Source organism: Melanaphis sacchari, unplaced genomic scaffold (genome assembly GCF_002803265.2).
Source record: "Melanaphis sacchari strain LSU unplaced genomic scaffold, SCAv2.0 Contig78_pilon_pilon, whole genome shotgun sequence".
Taxonomy (NCBI): Eukaryota; Metazoa; Arthropoda; class Insecta; order Hemiptera; family Aphididae; genus Melanaphis; species Melanaphis sacchari.
This window is the reverse complement of record NW_020271554.1, coordinates 97,494-112,812: the sequence shown is the minus strand read 5'-3', so window position 1 is coordinate 112,812 and position 15,319 is coordinate 97,494. Positions and strand designations below refer to the sequence as shown.

Below are 15,319 nucleotides of genomic sequence, written 5' to 3'. Positions count from 1 at the left end.
AAATTTAATAAAAAAAAAGGTAGAATATCAAACACCAGATTGAATTAGTTGGCTTAAAATATATTCCATGAATAGTTATATGAAATATAGAATTTAATGTAGGCACCTATACAAACGATAAATTAATATTTCAATAATAATATCATAAAAATTTTATCCGAACTAAAGTTAATCATAGTATTGAAAAAAACATTTTACGATATAAATATTTGTGATATTTCTATTATATCTTTATAAATATACTATCTTATATTATATATATATAAATTATATAAATAATATCTTATATTTGTAAAATATTTCACATAATTATTTAATAGACTTTAACATAATTTTCCAAATTATTAAATAATTTTTTTCAGTATAATTAAGAGTTTGAATGAGTTAGTATTGTGTAGGCAATTGTATGTACTTTTATTGTTCTTTAGTCTATTATTTCTTTGACATCAAATATGAGTGTCTGTATGAATTTCATTAAATCTATTTAATTTATAGTTTATAGACAAAGTATTTATTTGATTTTATAATATTTTTTATAATTGTACTGTATGTCTGTTTTATTAATGCCTTTCCAGCACATAATACCACAATACGAGTGTAATAGTGTTAAATTTAACACAGTATAATATTGCTATGTATACTTGTCTTATATTTAACTTATTAAAAAAAAAAAAGAATTTCGTAATTTATTTTTAATATTCTATATTATTTTCTAACCATTTTTTATAAAAATCTATTATCACTTCTAAACATTTGAATAAAAATGTAATTTTAATCGGTTTACAATGTTTACATTTGTAAACTAGTCATATAAGCATCGAATTGCGCAATATTTTATTTCTATGAATGACACGAGTTTTTTTTTCATAATTTTACAAGGTTTTATAAAGTTATTTCCATTAGGAAGCTGTGAGTGATTAGCAACTAATGGTATGCCTAATGATTTATTTACGTGAAGTGACAATAGATTTGTTCCATTAATTTATAAATATATATATATATATATATTTTATTTTATCATAATAATTAATCGTAAAATAATTACCTTAAATGCTTCCAATGTGTATATGATAGAAGATTTTGCTAGGTTCGAGATTAGGATATCGTATGCCTAAATGAAAACGAAAATAGCTTTGTATGTGAACATTTTGTTTTTGTGACTAAGTTTGGACTTTAAGTTAGGACAGAAAATGTCAGTTATATTGTTTTTTTTTTAAATTTTTGATAAAATCTTTCAGGATGAGTCTTTTTTTAATACTTATTCCAAAGTGATAAATTGAGATAGATTTTGGCAACTACTTATTGCTTAAAATAAGTGAAAGAAATACTTTTCAATTTAGACTGAAATTTATTTGAGTTGATTTGGGTTCGTTTAGTTTAATTTACCATTCTTCTTGGAGAAAATCAAGTTGAGATAGTATTTTACTTGTTGGGTTTCAACAAAGTAATCATTTTAGGATACTAGGAAGTAGAATTACTGCGGCATTGGCTTAAGTTGTTAGAATAATTCGGAATTTGGGTTATTGACAGGGTTCAATTATATATCCAAAGTAATTTTTAAAAAGGCAGCTTTTCCTTTATTATATATTGCTATAGAGAATTTTTTTAATAGTAAATTGGTCAATTGGTAGTGTAATTTCTTATCATTGAGTGATATGTCTGTTTTATCTTCGTAAGAAGTTTATTATTAGAGCATAGCGATGTCATATTTTTTGACATGCTGTGATCTATATGAAATTGTTCTTTTTCCGATCATTGTATTAAGTCATATAGTGTAATAAGATAATTTTATTACAAATTATTGAACTGCATTATCTAAGTTATCATTTGATATTAAATGGTTAGTGTATACAATAAATCTTAGTGTAGTACTATCATTAATTTATACACTGTAAACATTTATTTGCCGGCTGCAAAATTAGTTGTCAATTGTCATAGACTCATAACCATGGATACTTATAGAGTCACACGTTTTAAGATTTAAAAAATTTAACTGTATTTAAGATACAGGTATGTATAGATACTTAAGTCTATAATATATTGTAACGATAATATCTAATAAATAATACTCTTATATCATATTGACCGTATACATTAAAAATGCTGTTTATATTTTTACACAAGAAAAGTATTTTTTATTTTTTATTCTTGAAAACATACAAACTTAATATATGATAAATATTATCATAAAATGTATATATGAAACTAATATTAATCTAATTATACTCAGTGTTTAATAAGGTATATTATAACTTCAGTAAAATCTATGTTTGAATTTGGATCACTGGATTAGTAATCTGAAACTAGTTTTTAGTTAAATTTAAAATTAAGTTAGAAAAATTTCAAAACAAAAACCTTTGCATTATTGCTTGTAAAATTATTATGACTAAAAAATCCACTAAATATCCATAAAACTTAAGCCTAAATAGCGCGTATATAATATATTAATGTATGTTTCATTTGTATCTAACTATAGTAATATTTTAGTAGTATTATTGAGTATCCTTGAATTTTCACCTCTAATGCTTAATATTTATTCTCTAGTCAGTTGTATACTTAATTCAATAATGAAAATTGTATAAAATATAATCATATGTTAATGCCATTTAATAGGTATCTTATTTTAAAATTTGTAAACAAAAATCACCCATCATACTTTTATATTATGAATATAATTTGTAAATTCTCGTTATTATTTCTATTAGCCCTTCAAGTATATCATTAAATTAATTAACTAATTATACGAAATACTTATAAAGTCAAACATTATGATAATAATTTATAGTCATTATTTACAATAGTGACCACGAGCATAGTAGAGTACTCGTATATCGATTATTGAACGTACTTAAATACGTTTTTTTTATATGACCACAATATTCTGTAAATAACTGTATAAATATTTAAAATATTTGGGACGTTACTCAATGTATTATTTACAAATTTAATGATAGTAATGAAAACAATCGTTTTCATTTAAAATTAAATTTAACATTTATTATCACATTATCGCGTGACGCGTACATAAATAATAATAATTAGTGTTCGCGTTTACTAATGTTCAAAATATTATAACGAGTAGCTATATCTGAAACGATGTCTACTTATATTATAATCTTACGAAGCGATCCACTATCCACGCACGACATAAAATTATATTATTTAATTATATTGTTTGTAATTCATTTGAATAGATAACCAACCTTCCAGCTAGTTTATCATCATGACAAGACAATTTTGATCCGGTGACGTTTACAGGCGTTCGACGTTTACCAACTTTCATCAATGTCCATCAATATATTATATATTATAGTGTATAATATAAAGTACACGTACGGGAAAATATTGTATAGAACAAATTGAATTACATAATACAATATATTATATCATTAAACACGATTATAAATTATTATTATTGTTGCAACAGGGTCGTTATAATATCCATGACGTGAATCGCTTATATGTAACTCATGTCATCTTGTAATTATTATTATGTTATAATTTAATTTATTTATATGTATACCTATATATTTTATAACCTGACTAACAAAACAGATGATGTAACAAAACAGTAACTTTCTCGGTAAACATATGAGTTTTTTATTTTTCATAAAAGTACGTTCTAAATTATTTAAAGCCATTAAAACACATATTATTTCTTTTTTTTAATGGTGTAGGTGCATAATAAAATATAATTAAAAATATAAAAAACTTTCGTGTGTTCTTCATGATTATGATGTTTCAACTATTTCATTTTTTTAAATAACAATAACATATTTTTTTATTTTTTATTTTTATTTTAAATTCAGAAGCTACATAGTATTTTGGGATCGAATTTTATACTTGCGATAAATCGATTTTGGTAAAACGTACAATTAATGTGTTTAAACGTTTTAAAGCGAAGACGAGCGAAGACGTGCACCAATCACATTTGGACTCCACTCGTTCGCTTCCTCGAAATCAAAACGTTTGTACAGGGAATCGCATCGGGTGCAACACGATATCCGATAATTATTATTATAAATGAAAATATTTTGCGTCTATATCTTCTGCGAGCTTAAAAATATCGATTTTCACTCTAACGATCAATACGATAGCGAAATGGCGGAATACAAAATTTGTTTTTCTCGAAAAGTCCGTATCGTGTGTCACGATAACCGACGCGGAAACTACGCGGAAAACCGGTGTTTCCCGAACACACATGAATTTTTACCGATCAAACGCCCTGCGCCGTACGATATATTATTATAATGTCGTGTACATTATTACAATATTCACGCACGGCACATTATTCAGCCGTATATCACACTATACCACGCACGGAGGCAGGTCGTACGCGCGCGGCGCGGAGGACCGCGGAGAACGCAATAGCGGTGGCGGCGGTGGGCAGCGGTGGCGGCGGTGGCGGCGACCGTCGCGGTGGAGGTGAACGAGCGCGCGATAGCGGACCGCGGCGGAGCTACATATATCCACTAATAATCCCGCCCGAAAATCTCGCTCGGAGGTTGTTCGACTGGAAGATTCGGGTGCGCCGCCGGTAACTGCACCGACCGAAACAACCAAACTAATAATAATATTATAACAATATTATACATCGGCGGAGCTTAAGTGTGCACACGTAGGTATACGTATATTATACGCATTATAATATTCGTAAACGCGCCCGAACGCGGTCGATAATACTCGCGTTTACATATTATATTGTTGTGCGCTTTGTGGAGGCGAACGAGCGAGCGGCTCTCGTTACGGTCAATTTTCACCGTCGAATATCCCTCTCGCGGTGTTCGAAACTTTCTCTCGGCGGACCCTCCTCCCCGTTCGGCGGCGAACAGAAGAAATCGTATCATAACAAAATTGTATTATTATTCATCGAAGCGACAGCGCCGCGTCGAGACGGGCCGCCGGCTGCACCATACCTCCGTGCGGCAAAATTTTACAGCAGATAATTCGATATCGTACGCTGCAGCGTTCTCCGTAGATGCGACATAATATACGCGTATATTATAAGATAAACAGCGAAACCTCTGAATAGCGGACACTCTCGGTCGCCGAAATGTTGTCCGTTATTCAGAGGGGATGCGTTTTTGAAATTCATAAAACGTGAAATTCAATTAAACGATGCACGTACTATGTATGTATGTGTGTGTGTGTGTTGTATAATGTTATTTATTTATTGAAAATTACTACATTTTTACATTTTTGCAAATTATTAACACTAATTAGGTAATAGGTACATATTGTTTTGTCTGTTTATGATTACACCGTCTCTGTACAATCTCAACAGTAATATCATTATTCATTAGTCATTACTATGCATATACATATGTATGACTTGTACTCGGGTTAGAGTTAAAATGTGAGTATATGTGTTTTTAATTGTCAGCGATGTTATGATGTAATAACGTTATTTCAATAATTTATTAATCGAACTTTTTCCTTAAATTATTCAAAGAGAAACCCCCGTTTCAACGACTCGTGCATATACAGACTTGTAACTACGTGATACGTCCCGTATTGAAAACTGAAACGTTAAGGTTTCGTTTTTTTTTTTTTTAGATTATTACGTTTTGTCCGTTTGTGAACGTATCCTTTTAGAAGTTTCTGAAATAGCCAATGACTATTACAGACACAGCGTATTCGTTTGTCCAGTGATTACGATCGATATCCTTGCCGGTCGTACCTATACCTATGTCACATAATACACGACATTACGTGCAATAAATTATACATTGTCAGTTGACGTTTTCTCCGGTGACGCGCGTACGACCATTATATTATTATCACGGTAAAGTTCATCGCCTTTGAAAACAAATGAAAATAAACTGCTTTCGCAGTTAGATAAGGTTTTTAATATCGTTGGTTACGAGTTATTACTTTTTGTAATTTGTAATCCACTATTGAATTCGTCATTTGCTACTGACACGTTGAATAATAACAATATTAATAGGTGTATAGGTACTCGTGTATTTGTGTATAGGAGTAACGGCACTCGTCGTAGATTGGCTTTAATGAAAATTAAAACAAACACCAGGATGACAAATGAAATTGTTTTGTTAACTAAAATCGTATACAATGAAAATATTACAAAATATATTTTTTTCATAATAAAAATCCTGTCTTATTTTCTAAAAATATCGTTCTACTACGATAGCAATAAGTTAAATAATCAACAATTAAATTACTTTGTTTTTGAAAAATTATAAGCTCTGCTGTGTAATTATAGTAAGTTTAGTAAGTAATACAACAGTCTTCATACTTTGCTCTAATAGTTTTCCACTGAACATGTCTAATTAAATCTAAAACGTGACTTCTGTTACAATTCTTGTGAATAGTATCTTTGTGTGTACTACTGAAGGCTTTGCGATCACGGTGATGTTTGTAATATCTAAACTTCCAGAAATCAGTCTGTTACTATACAACAAGGTTTATTATGTTTCCAATCGTCTTAAGGTCTAATGTAATGCAAATGGTTCATTTATATTGCATCCACAATGTTTTGACTAATTAAAAATATTTGTACTTCCCTGATTGTTGAAAACTAATTTAAATATTATAAGATTTAGTTTTAAAATCGTTTATGCATTAATAAAACAATCAAAACTTTTAATTTTTATAAACTTATCATTTTCTTTTTCAGTTTTTTCGAAAAATTATTCAAATATATCATGAATTGTTTGTGTAGTATGATATTTTTGTAATATTAATTTTTCACATTATGAACTTAAATAACTAAGAATAACTAAACAAGCATGTCATGTACTGCAGCGTCTTTTTTTATAAATTATAATACTTAAGAAGTATAGTACTACGTTATATAAAAATAAAAACTCAGAAGTCTCTAACTCTGAATATTAGTGTTATAGAAATAGAATGTTTTTTTAGTTAAGAGAATTATATTTTGATAATTAACATAAAAGTTAAGAGTTAAGACCTCCCTTCAAATGCCCATTTATACCATTGATGTCACTTTTAGAATATCTTTAATCGTTAAATTCATTTATTTCAGAAATAGTAAACCCCAAGTGAAGGGTCATTTATGGTTTAAACAAATTAAAAATAGACTAAAATTAACCCAACCACAAGATAAACGTATTATTTTTTTGTAATTCAGGTTTAAGCTAATTCCTGGTTAAGTCCCTTTATTGTAGGAAAGTCTATTAAATGTTTGTTCATGTGTCTTCATAACTGTTTTATTCATATCTTAAACTTAAGTTATTTTATCGAATAGATTGCATAGACGATTTCGTTCTTTTTAAAACGAGAAAAAAATAATTTTACTGAAAATAATAGATTAGTAGAAAAGAAACATTTTAGTTTCAGATAGGTAGCTGATTCTATAACTTAAGTGTTGATAAAATACCAGTGTATTTACATGCTTTAATAGTTAGCTACATTGATACTTTATTTTTGATCAAAGTGATTAATAATCAATGCACTAAAATAAATAATACAACTAACATTAACCATAAATAACTATAGATAACCATTTATTATTATCTAAAATTATCTATGTATGTTTTAACTCTCAATTGTTAAATATATTGCAGTTATATATCGTATAAGAGTTAAATAAATATACTCATACATTAGTCATTTTTCTTTAGGATTTTTATGCATTCTTTATAACCGTCAAAATTAAAAATAAAAATGTTTAGCTCCTCTGAAATTATGTCTTTCGCCGTTTTACTTATTGTTATATACTACGTTTTCTATTAGTTCCCTGGCATTTTAAACGGCATACACTAAATACAAATCCAAAATACTACCAGTGAATGACCAATCAAAAAAAATATGTACAACAATCATAATTTAGAGCTCAAACTCAAACATTTATATTTTTGTTTAATTTATGTATTATAAATTCAAATGACACAAAATTTCACCAGTGGCTATTTTTCAATACACATATTTTAAAACGCAATTATTATCATGTTAAAAATCACACTAATAATGCACGCGAAACAATGTAACAATATTTTAAATGTCACATAATTGAATTTGGGGTTATAATTTAGTTTCATAAAACAATCCATTTAAAAATGACGTACAATAGTGAACGAATTCAATAGGTACATTGTTTTGTTTTCCATTCGATTAATATAAAACCGCTTTGGATGTAAAATATAATATGGTCATCGGGGTACTAAAAAAAACAATACATAATTTTTTTTAAATATAATGTGTTTTCAACACGTGAGTTTTTGGTAATAACTCGTATAATCACAAGGTACTCAAAAATGAAAATATTCAATAGGTGACTTTTTGTCATATCTTTTAATACCTAGCTAATTATTTTTCAGCTAAAATATTGCAAGTCTTAAAATCTTAAATAACCTTTTTATTCTTTAAGATAGCCAATTAAAAAATATTTTATATCTGTGTAAATTAAATACAATTGTGATTTACATTCAACTCACTCTATATATTTATATAATAGAAAATACTTCATACAATAACTTCATACTATTTATAACGAATTTAAAGATAAATAATTCTTCTATTTAGTTAAGTTATTACCATTGAAAAATGAAACAATTCTATACTTCAAATGATCTGAACGTTGATAAATTAAAATGTTATCATTAAAAATAATATTTTATGTAGTATGACATCTGATAAGAAATCTTTCGACCGTCATTTAACATCAGTAAAATATATTGTGTCAATCTTATAAACTTAATAATTTATAAGTATTTAAACACAGTTTCACTACAGTAGACTCTATTCTATTATCCTTTATTATTCAAAATTATTTTTGCCAAGTATGAAAAATATTAAACATAAAGAAAAGGTATAATGCCCAAGATAATATTAAGATATTTTTTTTAAATAAAAACTGAACTACTAAAATATTTATTTATTTATTTTTTACCTACTATTAATGTTAATCATATAGTTATTATAGTACAATAAATTTATTTTTTCTTCAAAGACATGTGTCAAAAAATTAACTATAAATAAGGTTTTTACATATACTAAGGTAACTTAGTATAAAATCTACCCAAAACCATACATTATAAAAAGTCCTATATCAATAATTATTCACTTAATGAAAAAGTGCTATCTACGAACATTTTTCAAAGTAAAAATAATCAATTTGTATTATTTTATTTTCATTTGACCGTAAATATAGGTTTAAAATAAAGCCTACGTTATTATGATAATATAACTTAATACACTATTGGATTACGTTTATCTTTATTAATTACTCAAACTGATTTTGTGATGAACCATGCTAATAGATGCAAGATAAATAATACTATACAATAATAAATAATTTTATATTTTTAAATTTTAACTACTTGCATGAATTTCTTATAAAAATACTTTTTAGAATATTTAGAAATGAGAATTCAATCACTTTTTAATTTTAATTTTACTAGTGATTTAATTAAAATAAACTTTCCATTAGCAACTAGGAACTATAAGTTTAATTGCATAATAATATATCATTATATTAAACTAAATCTGTATTGTGTATCCTAATTATTATTAGTAATAATAAATAATAAATTTTATCTGCCACTTGAAACTAATTTAATAATTAATCATTCAATTTAATGAAATGTATGATTATTAATTATTCATATTTACAGACATGACAACAGCTCAAATTGAAGCAGAGAATACACAAATGACTAACGACCTCTACCGATTGTTAAAGAAATACACTGGCCTAAGAAATCTTATAAGAGAACTGAAGGTATAAATATTATAATTTTATTACAGTACATTTTTTCGTATATATATATATATATATATATATATATATATGATTAACGAATATTTATTTATTTATTCTCCTAGTAGGTTTTTATGCATAACCTTTAGTAACGAGAAATTAGTTAATGGAATTAATCCACCGATTGAAGCTGTAGTGACTATAAATATTATTTACCAAAGCCATTTGTATAAACTATCAACTCTGAATTCACACATACGTACACCCTTTTCACTTGTCGCAGTTATAAAATTTTGTTGCTTGCCGTCTAACTTGATCGATTTATTTTGCTACAGGTAGAATATGTCAACTCAAAAGTGTACCCGATATTTCCACGTTACAATATACTGAAAGACTTAATAAAGGACATCATGCATCATCAGGAATACATGGAAGTCTGCCACGAAGTTGATGCTGTATAATGAGGGACAAAGAAGGACGACACGCACATTTTTTTTTTTATACGCACACATACCTATAAATTAAATATGAAAATGAACATATACACGGCATTTATTTAAATTTATGACCGATATACAAAATAAAATCGACGCGTTGTGTGCTAGCTTATTATATATTTTTGTGTGTAAATGTATGTGTATGAGTATAAGTGCGAGTGAATGTGTGTGTGTGCATATGTGTGAGTGTGTGTGTGGGTGTGAGTGTGCGTGTGTGTGTGCGTGTGTGCGTGTGCATGTGTTTTTTATCTGAATCGTGCCAAGCTACATTTTTCCTGCGTACTTTTCGTCATTTAAATAATGCGTTTCCAGAAAATTTGAAGATACCTATGGGTATCATCACACTTGCTTTTATCGCATTTACCGTTATCGACGGATGAAATTCGACGTCTCATTTTCGTTTTTTCTTTTTCTTTTCCCGAGGAGAAAACCTAATTTTATGACGTTTTTCAATATTTCCCTTTTTGTCTCTATTATGCTCCATTCAATTCGTCAACAGACATCCGAATAATATTGACATTTTTAATACTACTGTACAAGTCTATTTAAAATAATATACTTATAATGACGACTAATTATTTATACGCCATACAAAATATTTAATCATGTAATTATATTATATTTAAATTTAAATTTAAAATTGATAAGAATAATTGAATTTTTTGAAAAAAAAAAAAAAAAACTCAAGTTTGTTGTATACAATCGTATATACCGTGTAAACTTGACAGCGTTTCGTGGTGTAATCATAATACATAATATATTATAAGGATTTTTTTTTTTTTTTGGAAAACGAAAAAACGCTTAATCATAAATCATAATATTATAATATAATAATATATACCCACCTACTATTATAATACTATTGTGTGATCTTCCGTGCTCTATTGGGCATTTTGATTTTATACGCATAAATTATACTGTTATTGATAACGATTCAACGACAAGGAGACGTGAACTTACCAGCTTGTTGTTATTATTAGAGGCTTCCCCCCGTTCCTTGTAAATATTGTAAAAAAAAAAAATCACGTGCGCTTTTTCAATGCAAAACCCGTACGCCAATCGTGTGGTATGCATGTATTTGTTACGAATTTCTAGTTGAGTCTAATAGTGTTCAAGTTTAGTTAATAAAGCAATCAGATTAATGAGGGGGTGCTCGAAAGTCGCCGCACAATCTTATCGATAACAATGTTTCTTCCGGCGTACGCGTCGACGGTACGGTATTATTTAAATGAATCGTCGGGAGCGGCGTAGTAGGCCACTTAACTAGCACCAAAAATCGTTGCGATAGTGACCGCAATCGAAATGAATACGATTTGTTAAACATGCGTCCGATACACTGTACTTTTATGCTGTAGTGGTGAATTACTTTTTTTTGACATTATGCATGTGCCATTTAAACTATTATAAGTATCACTGAAACAAATTTTACTGGAATATTTAAAAAATAAAAGAACTATCAAACTTAAAAAACGCACAAGAGAAACTTCAAAAATTCAAACAAGAAAAACTACTTTAAAAAAATATAAGTATCCTCGTTTTGCAAATTTAATTTCTCTATGTTTGGTATTTTTCTATTACTTACTGCCTGTATCAAATAAAATTATATAACTAAATTGACATTTAAAAAAAAGCTCAATTTTGTTTGTTTTCCACTAAAAATGTCTTGTTTTGTGCAAATTTAACCAATAACCATGATCAAAAATCGAATAAATATTAAACACGTGTATACATAAGCCGTAGGCAATCTATCCTGCATTTTGGTGATTTCTGAAATAAATGAAAAAAGGATACTCGCCACGTATGGTTTACGTGAGAATGTTTAATATTATTTAATTATTTATCTATTTTTATTAATATTGGAAAAATTGCACACCAATGAATTTTCCATGTATCTAATAAAAGATTCAGAATTCCCACTCGTATGACATTAAGCAGCAGCTACATGAAACTTCCTCCGACTTATCAATAATAAATTTCATATTGTTTTATTACCATTATCAATGCCTGGTAATATTAAGGTTCATGGGCCATGTTTTTAAAACAATAATATCGAAGAAATATTGTTATCGACCTTAAAAAACATATCGTTTTTTTTCTTTTTAATGTTAACAAAAAAAAATTTCCAAACGTAATAAAACCCTACACATACCACCACGTTGTTCTATTCGGCGTAATTCCAAAAAAAAAAAATTAATAATAATAATAATAATAATACATAATAATTATAATTTGTTTAAAAATAATGAACTATTATGATATAATATAGTAAGTTTTTACACGAATTTTTTTTTTTTAATATTTATTATTTAATAACAATACTATTATATTATTTACTGAACAATTATTGTTATTGTTGATTAAATTAATAATATGAAATTATGCTTAACTACGGAAATATACTCGTATATCGTATTTGCCATTTGGTACGTAATATAATAACTAAACTTGTAGAAATATAATATATAAGTAAATAAATTGTAAACGTGGAGATATTTTTTTACGTTTAAGTAAGAAAATCCCACTTAGTTATTCCTTTGTTTTATTTCGGTTGTGCATATATAAAATATATATATTTAGTTTAGTATTAATCTAGTCAAAAAATCTTGTTTAACACGTAATTAGTTTTTTAGCATAACATTGTTATCTGCTCGAACTATTGATCATTGTTGTTTATATTGTTAAGTTTTCTTAATTTATATTACCATACGTTTAGTAATAATAATATTAATAATTTATAATACTATCACATATAAACATAATACTAATAAATGATAATACTTATTATAGTGATTCGATTAATCTGAAATATTATTATAGAATGAATATTCAATATAAGTACTTAATATGGAACTCTAGGAATAATAAGTGAAATTCGGTTACTTTTTCGGTTTTTTTAGGACCAAATTATTGTATAACTATAACCATCGTCTTTTTTATTTTAATCAAGACAATAACTTCGAACGACACAAGCCGAATACATCATACAATCAATTGACCTAGTCGTATACATGTTAAATTGACGTCACTTAAACAAAAAACTAAAAAAATAAAAAAAATACATAATTTAATAACAGAAGCTACTTTTACATAGATTATACATATTTCCGAGATTAAAATTACACGATTTTGTGGTTTCATACTTTTAAATGTTTATTTTAAACAGATTTTCACGTGTATTTTAATGACGTCATTTATTGATTATACATACCAATTTTACTTTTTTCAATAATGGTTGAACCATTTTTCTTTTAAAACAACATAACATTTAACAAATCTACTATTGAAATAAACATAATATCATATTATTTTACTATACTATAAAATAAAAATAATACATTTTTACAATTAGGTGCCTTTTTTAGTACGCTCGTTACACAATGTTTTTTCTATTTAAATAATGAGCTTAGTAACGTGTAAATAAGCTTTATAAGCTAATAAACTTTACAGGAACATTAATAAGTACTCATTTTTATTAAATAAAATATGCTATTAAAAATTTATAAAACTAAAAAAATTTTCGTCTTTATCGTGCGCTAATTGACTTTTATGTTCTAACATACCTAAACTTAATATAAAACACTTTCCAATGTATTTACAATTTAATATTTATATCTAAAATGAAAAGTATTGTAAGTTAGTAAAGAAAAAAAAGATTATTAATAAATAACCATGTTGGTCTACATGTTTAAATTAATAATGTAATATTTATCTGATAAAATATAAAATCAATGTTAATCAGTAATTTTAGTCTGTTTCTTTTATCCTTGTTCTTATTGTGATTTTTTGGCGATTTGCTAATATTATTATATTTTACGTTTAATATTATTATCATAATATATTATAAATTTATGTATACATATATAATTATATATTTATGTATATATAAATAATTATTAAATATATTTATACATATATATAAATAATGCATATTTTAAGATAATAAATAACATTTGAGTTTTATATATTTACCCGAAATAAATTAACGCTGTTGATATACCAAGTTGTTGATTTTATTCATTATTTTTAATTGTATGTATGATATTATACTTAAAGTATTGTCTTTTTCTCATACTTTAAACTAAGGTTAATATACAAGTAGTTTAAATAATATGTAGGTGCCCCATGCGATGCAATTTAAAATATTCTAAGAATACATAGTAAAATGTTTAATTAACAATCATTAATCATTAGCCTCTCTTGTACCGCAATTATTGAGAAATCTAAAGAACAAAGATAAATATTTAATATTTCAAATAATTGTTCTAATGTTTAAATTATTTATATGAACATATTTTGAATAATATTCAGCTATAGAGTTTCTCACAATGTGTCTTTGTCAATAACTTTTTTACAAATAAATATTTTGGAAATCCGGCTATAAAACATTTTTACTGCATAAGAGATTATTCAAGAGTCAATTATTTATTTATTAGAGTTTAAAGTAAAAAAATTGTTTTACATTTTTAAAAACCAAAAGTAAGTTAGAGAATTTTCGTAAACAATTGTAAAATTAAATTTCTGATTTCTTTTTAGTCATCTTATAAATTGGCAGTCAAGTAATATTATTAGTATAAACAAAAAGTGTTAAGAGTAAGCATATTTTAATATGTTTGGTAAATGAGCAGTATATATGATAAACACATTTAAATAAAAATAATATAAGTTTGACTTTGAACGTAGAATAAGTGTCGGTAATTGTTAATAATTTGTATTTGTATAATAAACACAATATCAAACTTTTTAATAAATAAATAGTTCTCTACCTTCATGCTATCATTCTTTCTTTAATGATAAAAATTTCCTTTTTAACAATACACTTAAATACATTATGTTACAGATAACGACGTCATCAACTATATCAGCCATACCTAACCTACGGCTTACAATTTTTTTTTGTGCCCCATAAAGAAATCATTGAATCTATGTAAATTTAAAACAAATATCTCAATAATAAAAATTACATTAATTTAAAATAAATATTTAATTGTTTTATAAAAATGTATTAATTTTTATAATATATATATATTATATAAACGTATTTTTTTCAAATCTCCCTTTTCCATTCATTTTAACTATTAGCCCGCTTAATATTTTAAAATATTTTTTGTGGCTTAAACAAAAATAAGGTTAAATATGGTTG

At 26.3% G+C, this 15,319-nt stretch overlaps 1 protein-coding gene across 1 annotated transcript in view; it reads left to right on the top strand.

The window, feature by feature from the left end:
- LOC112601442 overlaps nt 1–10,761 on the top strand; it is a 70,480-nt gene extending 59,719 nt beyond the window's left edge. Inside the window, exons 5-6 of the mRNA XM_025349082.1 lie at nt 9,597–9,703; nt 10,018–10,761. Of these exons, the coding sequence (XP_025204867.1) occupies nt 9,597–9,703; nt 10,018–10,143 (233 nt within the window). The 3' untranslated portion in view covers nt 10,144–10,761. The remainder of the gene's footprint in view (nt 1–9,596; nt 9,704–10,017) is intronic.
- Nucleotides 10,762–15,319: the final 4,558 nt, after the last annotated feature.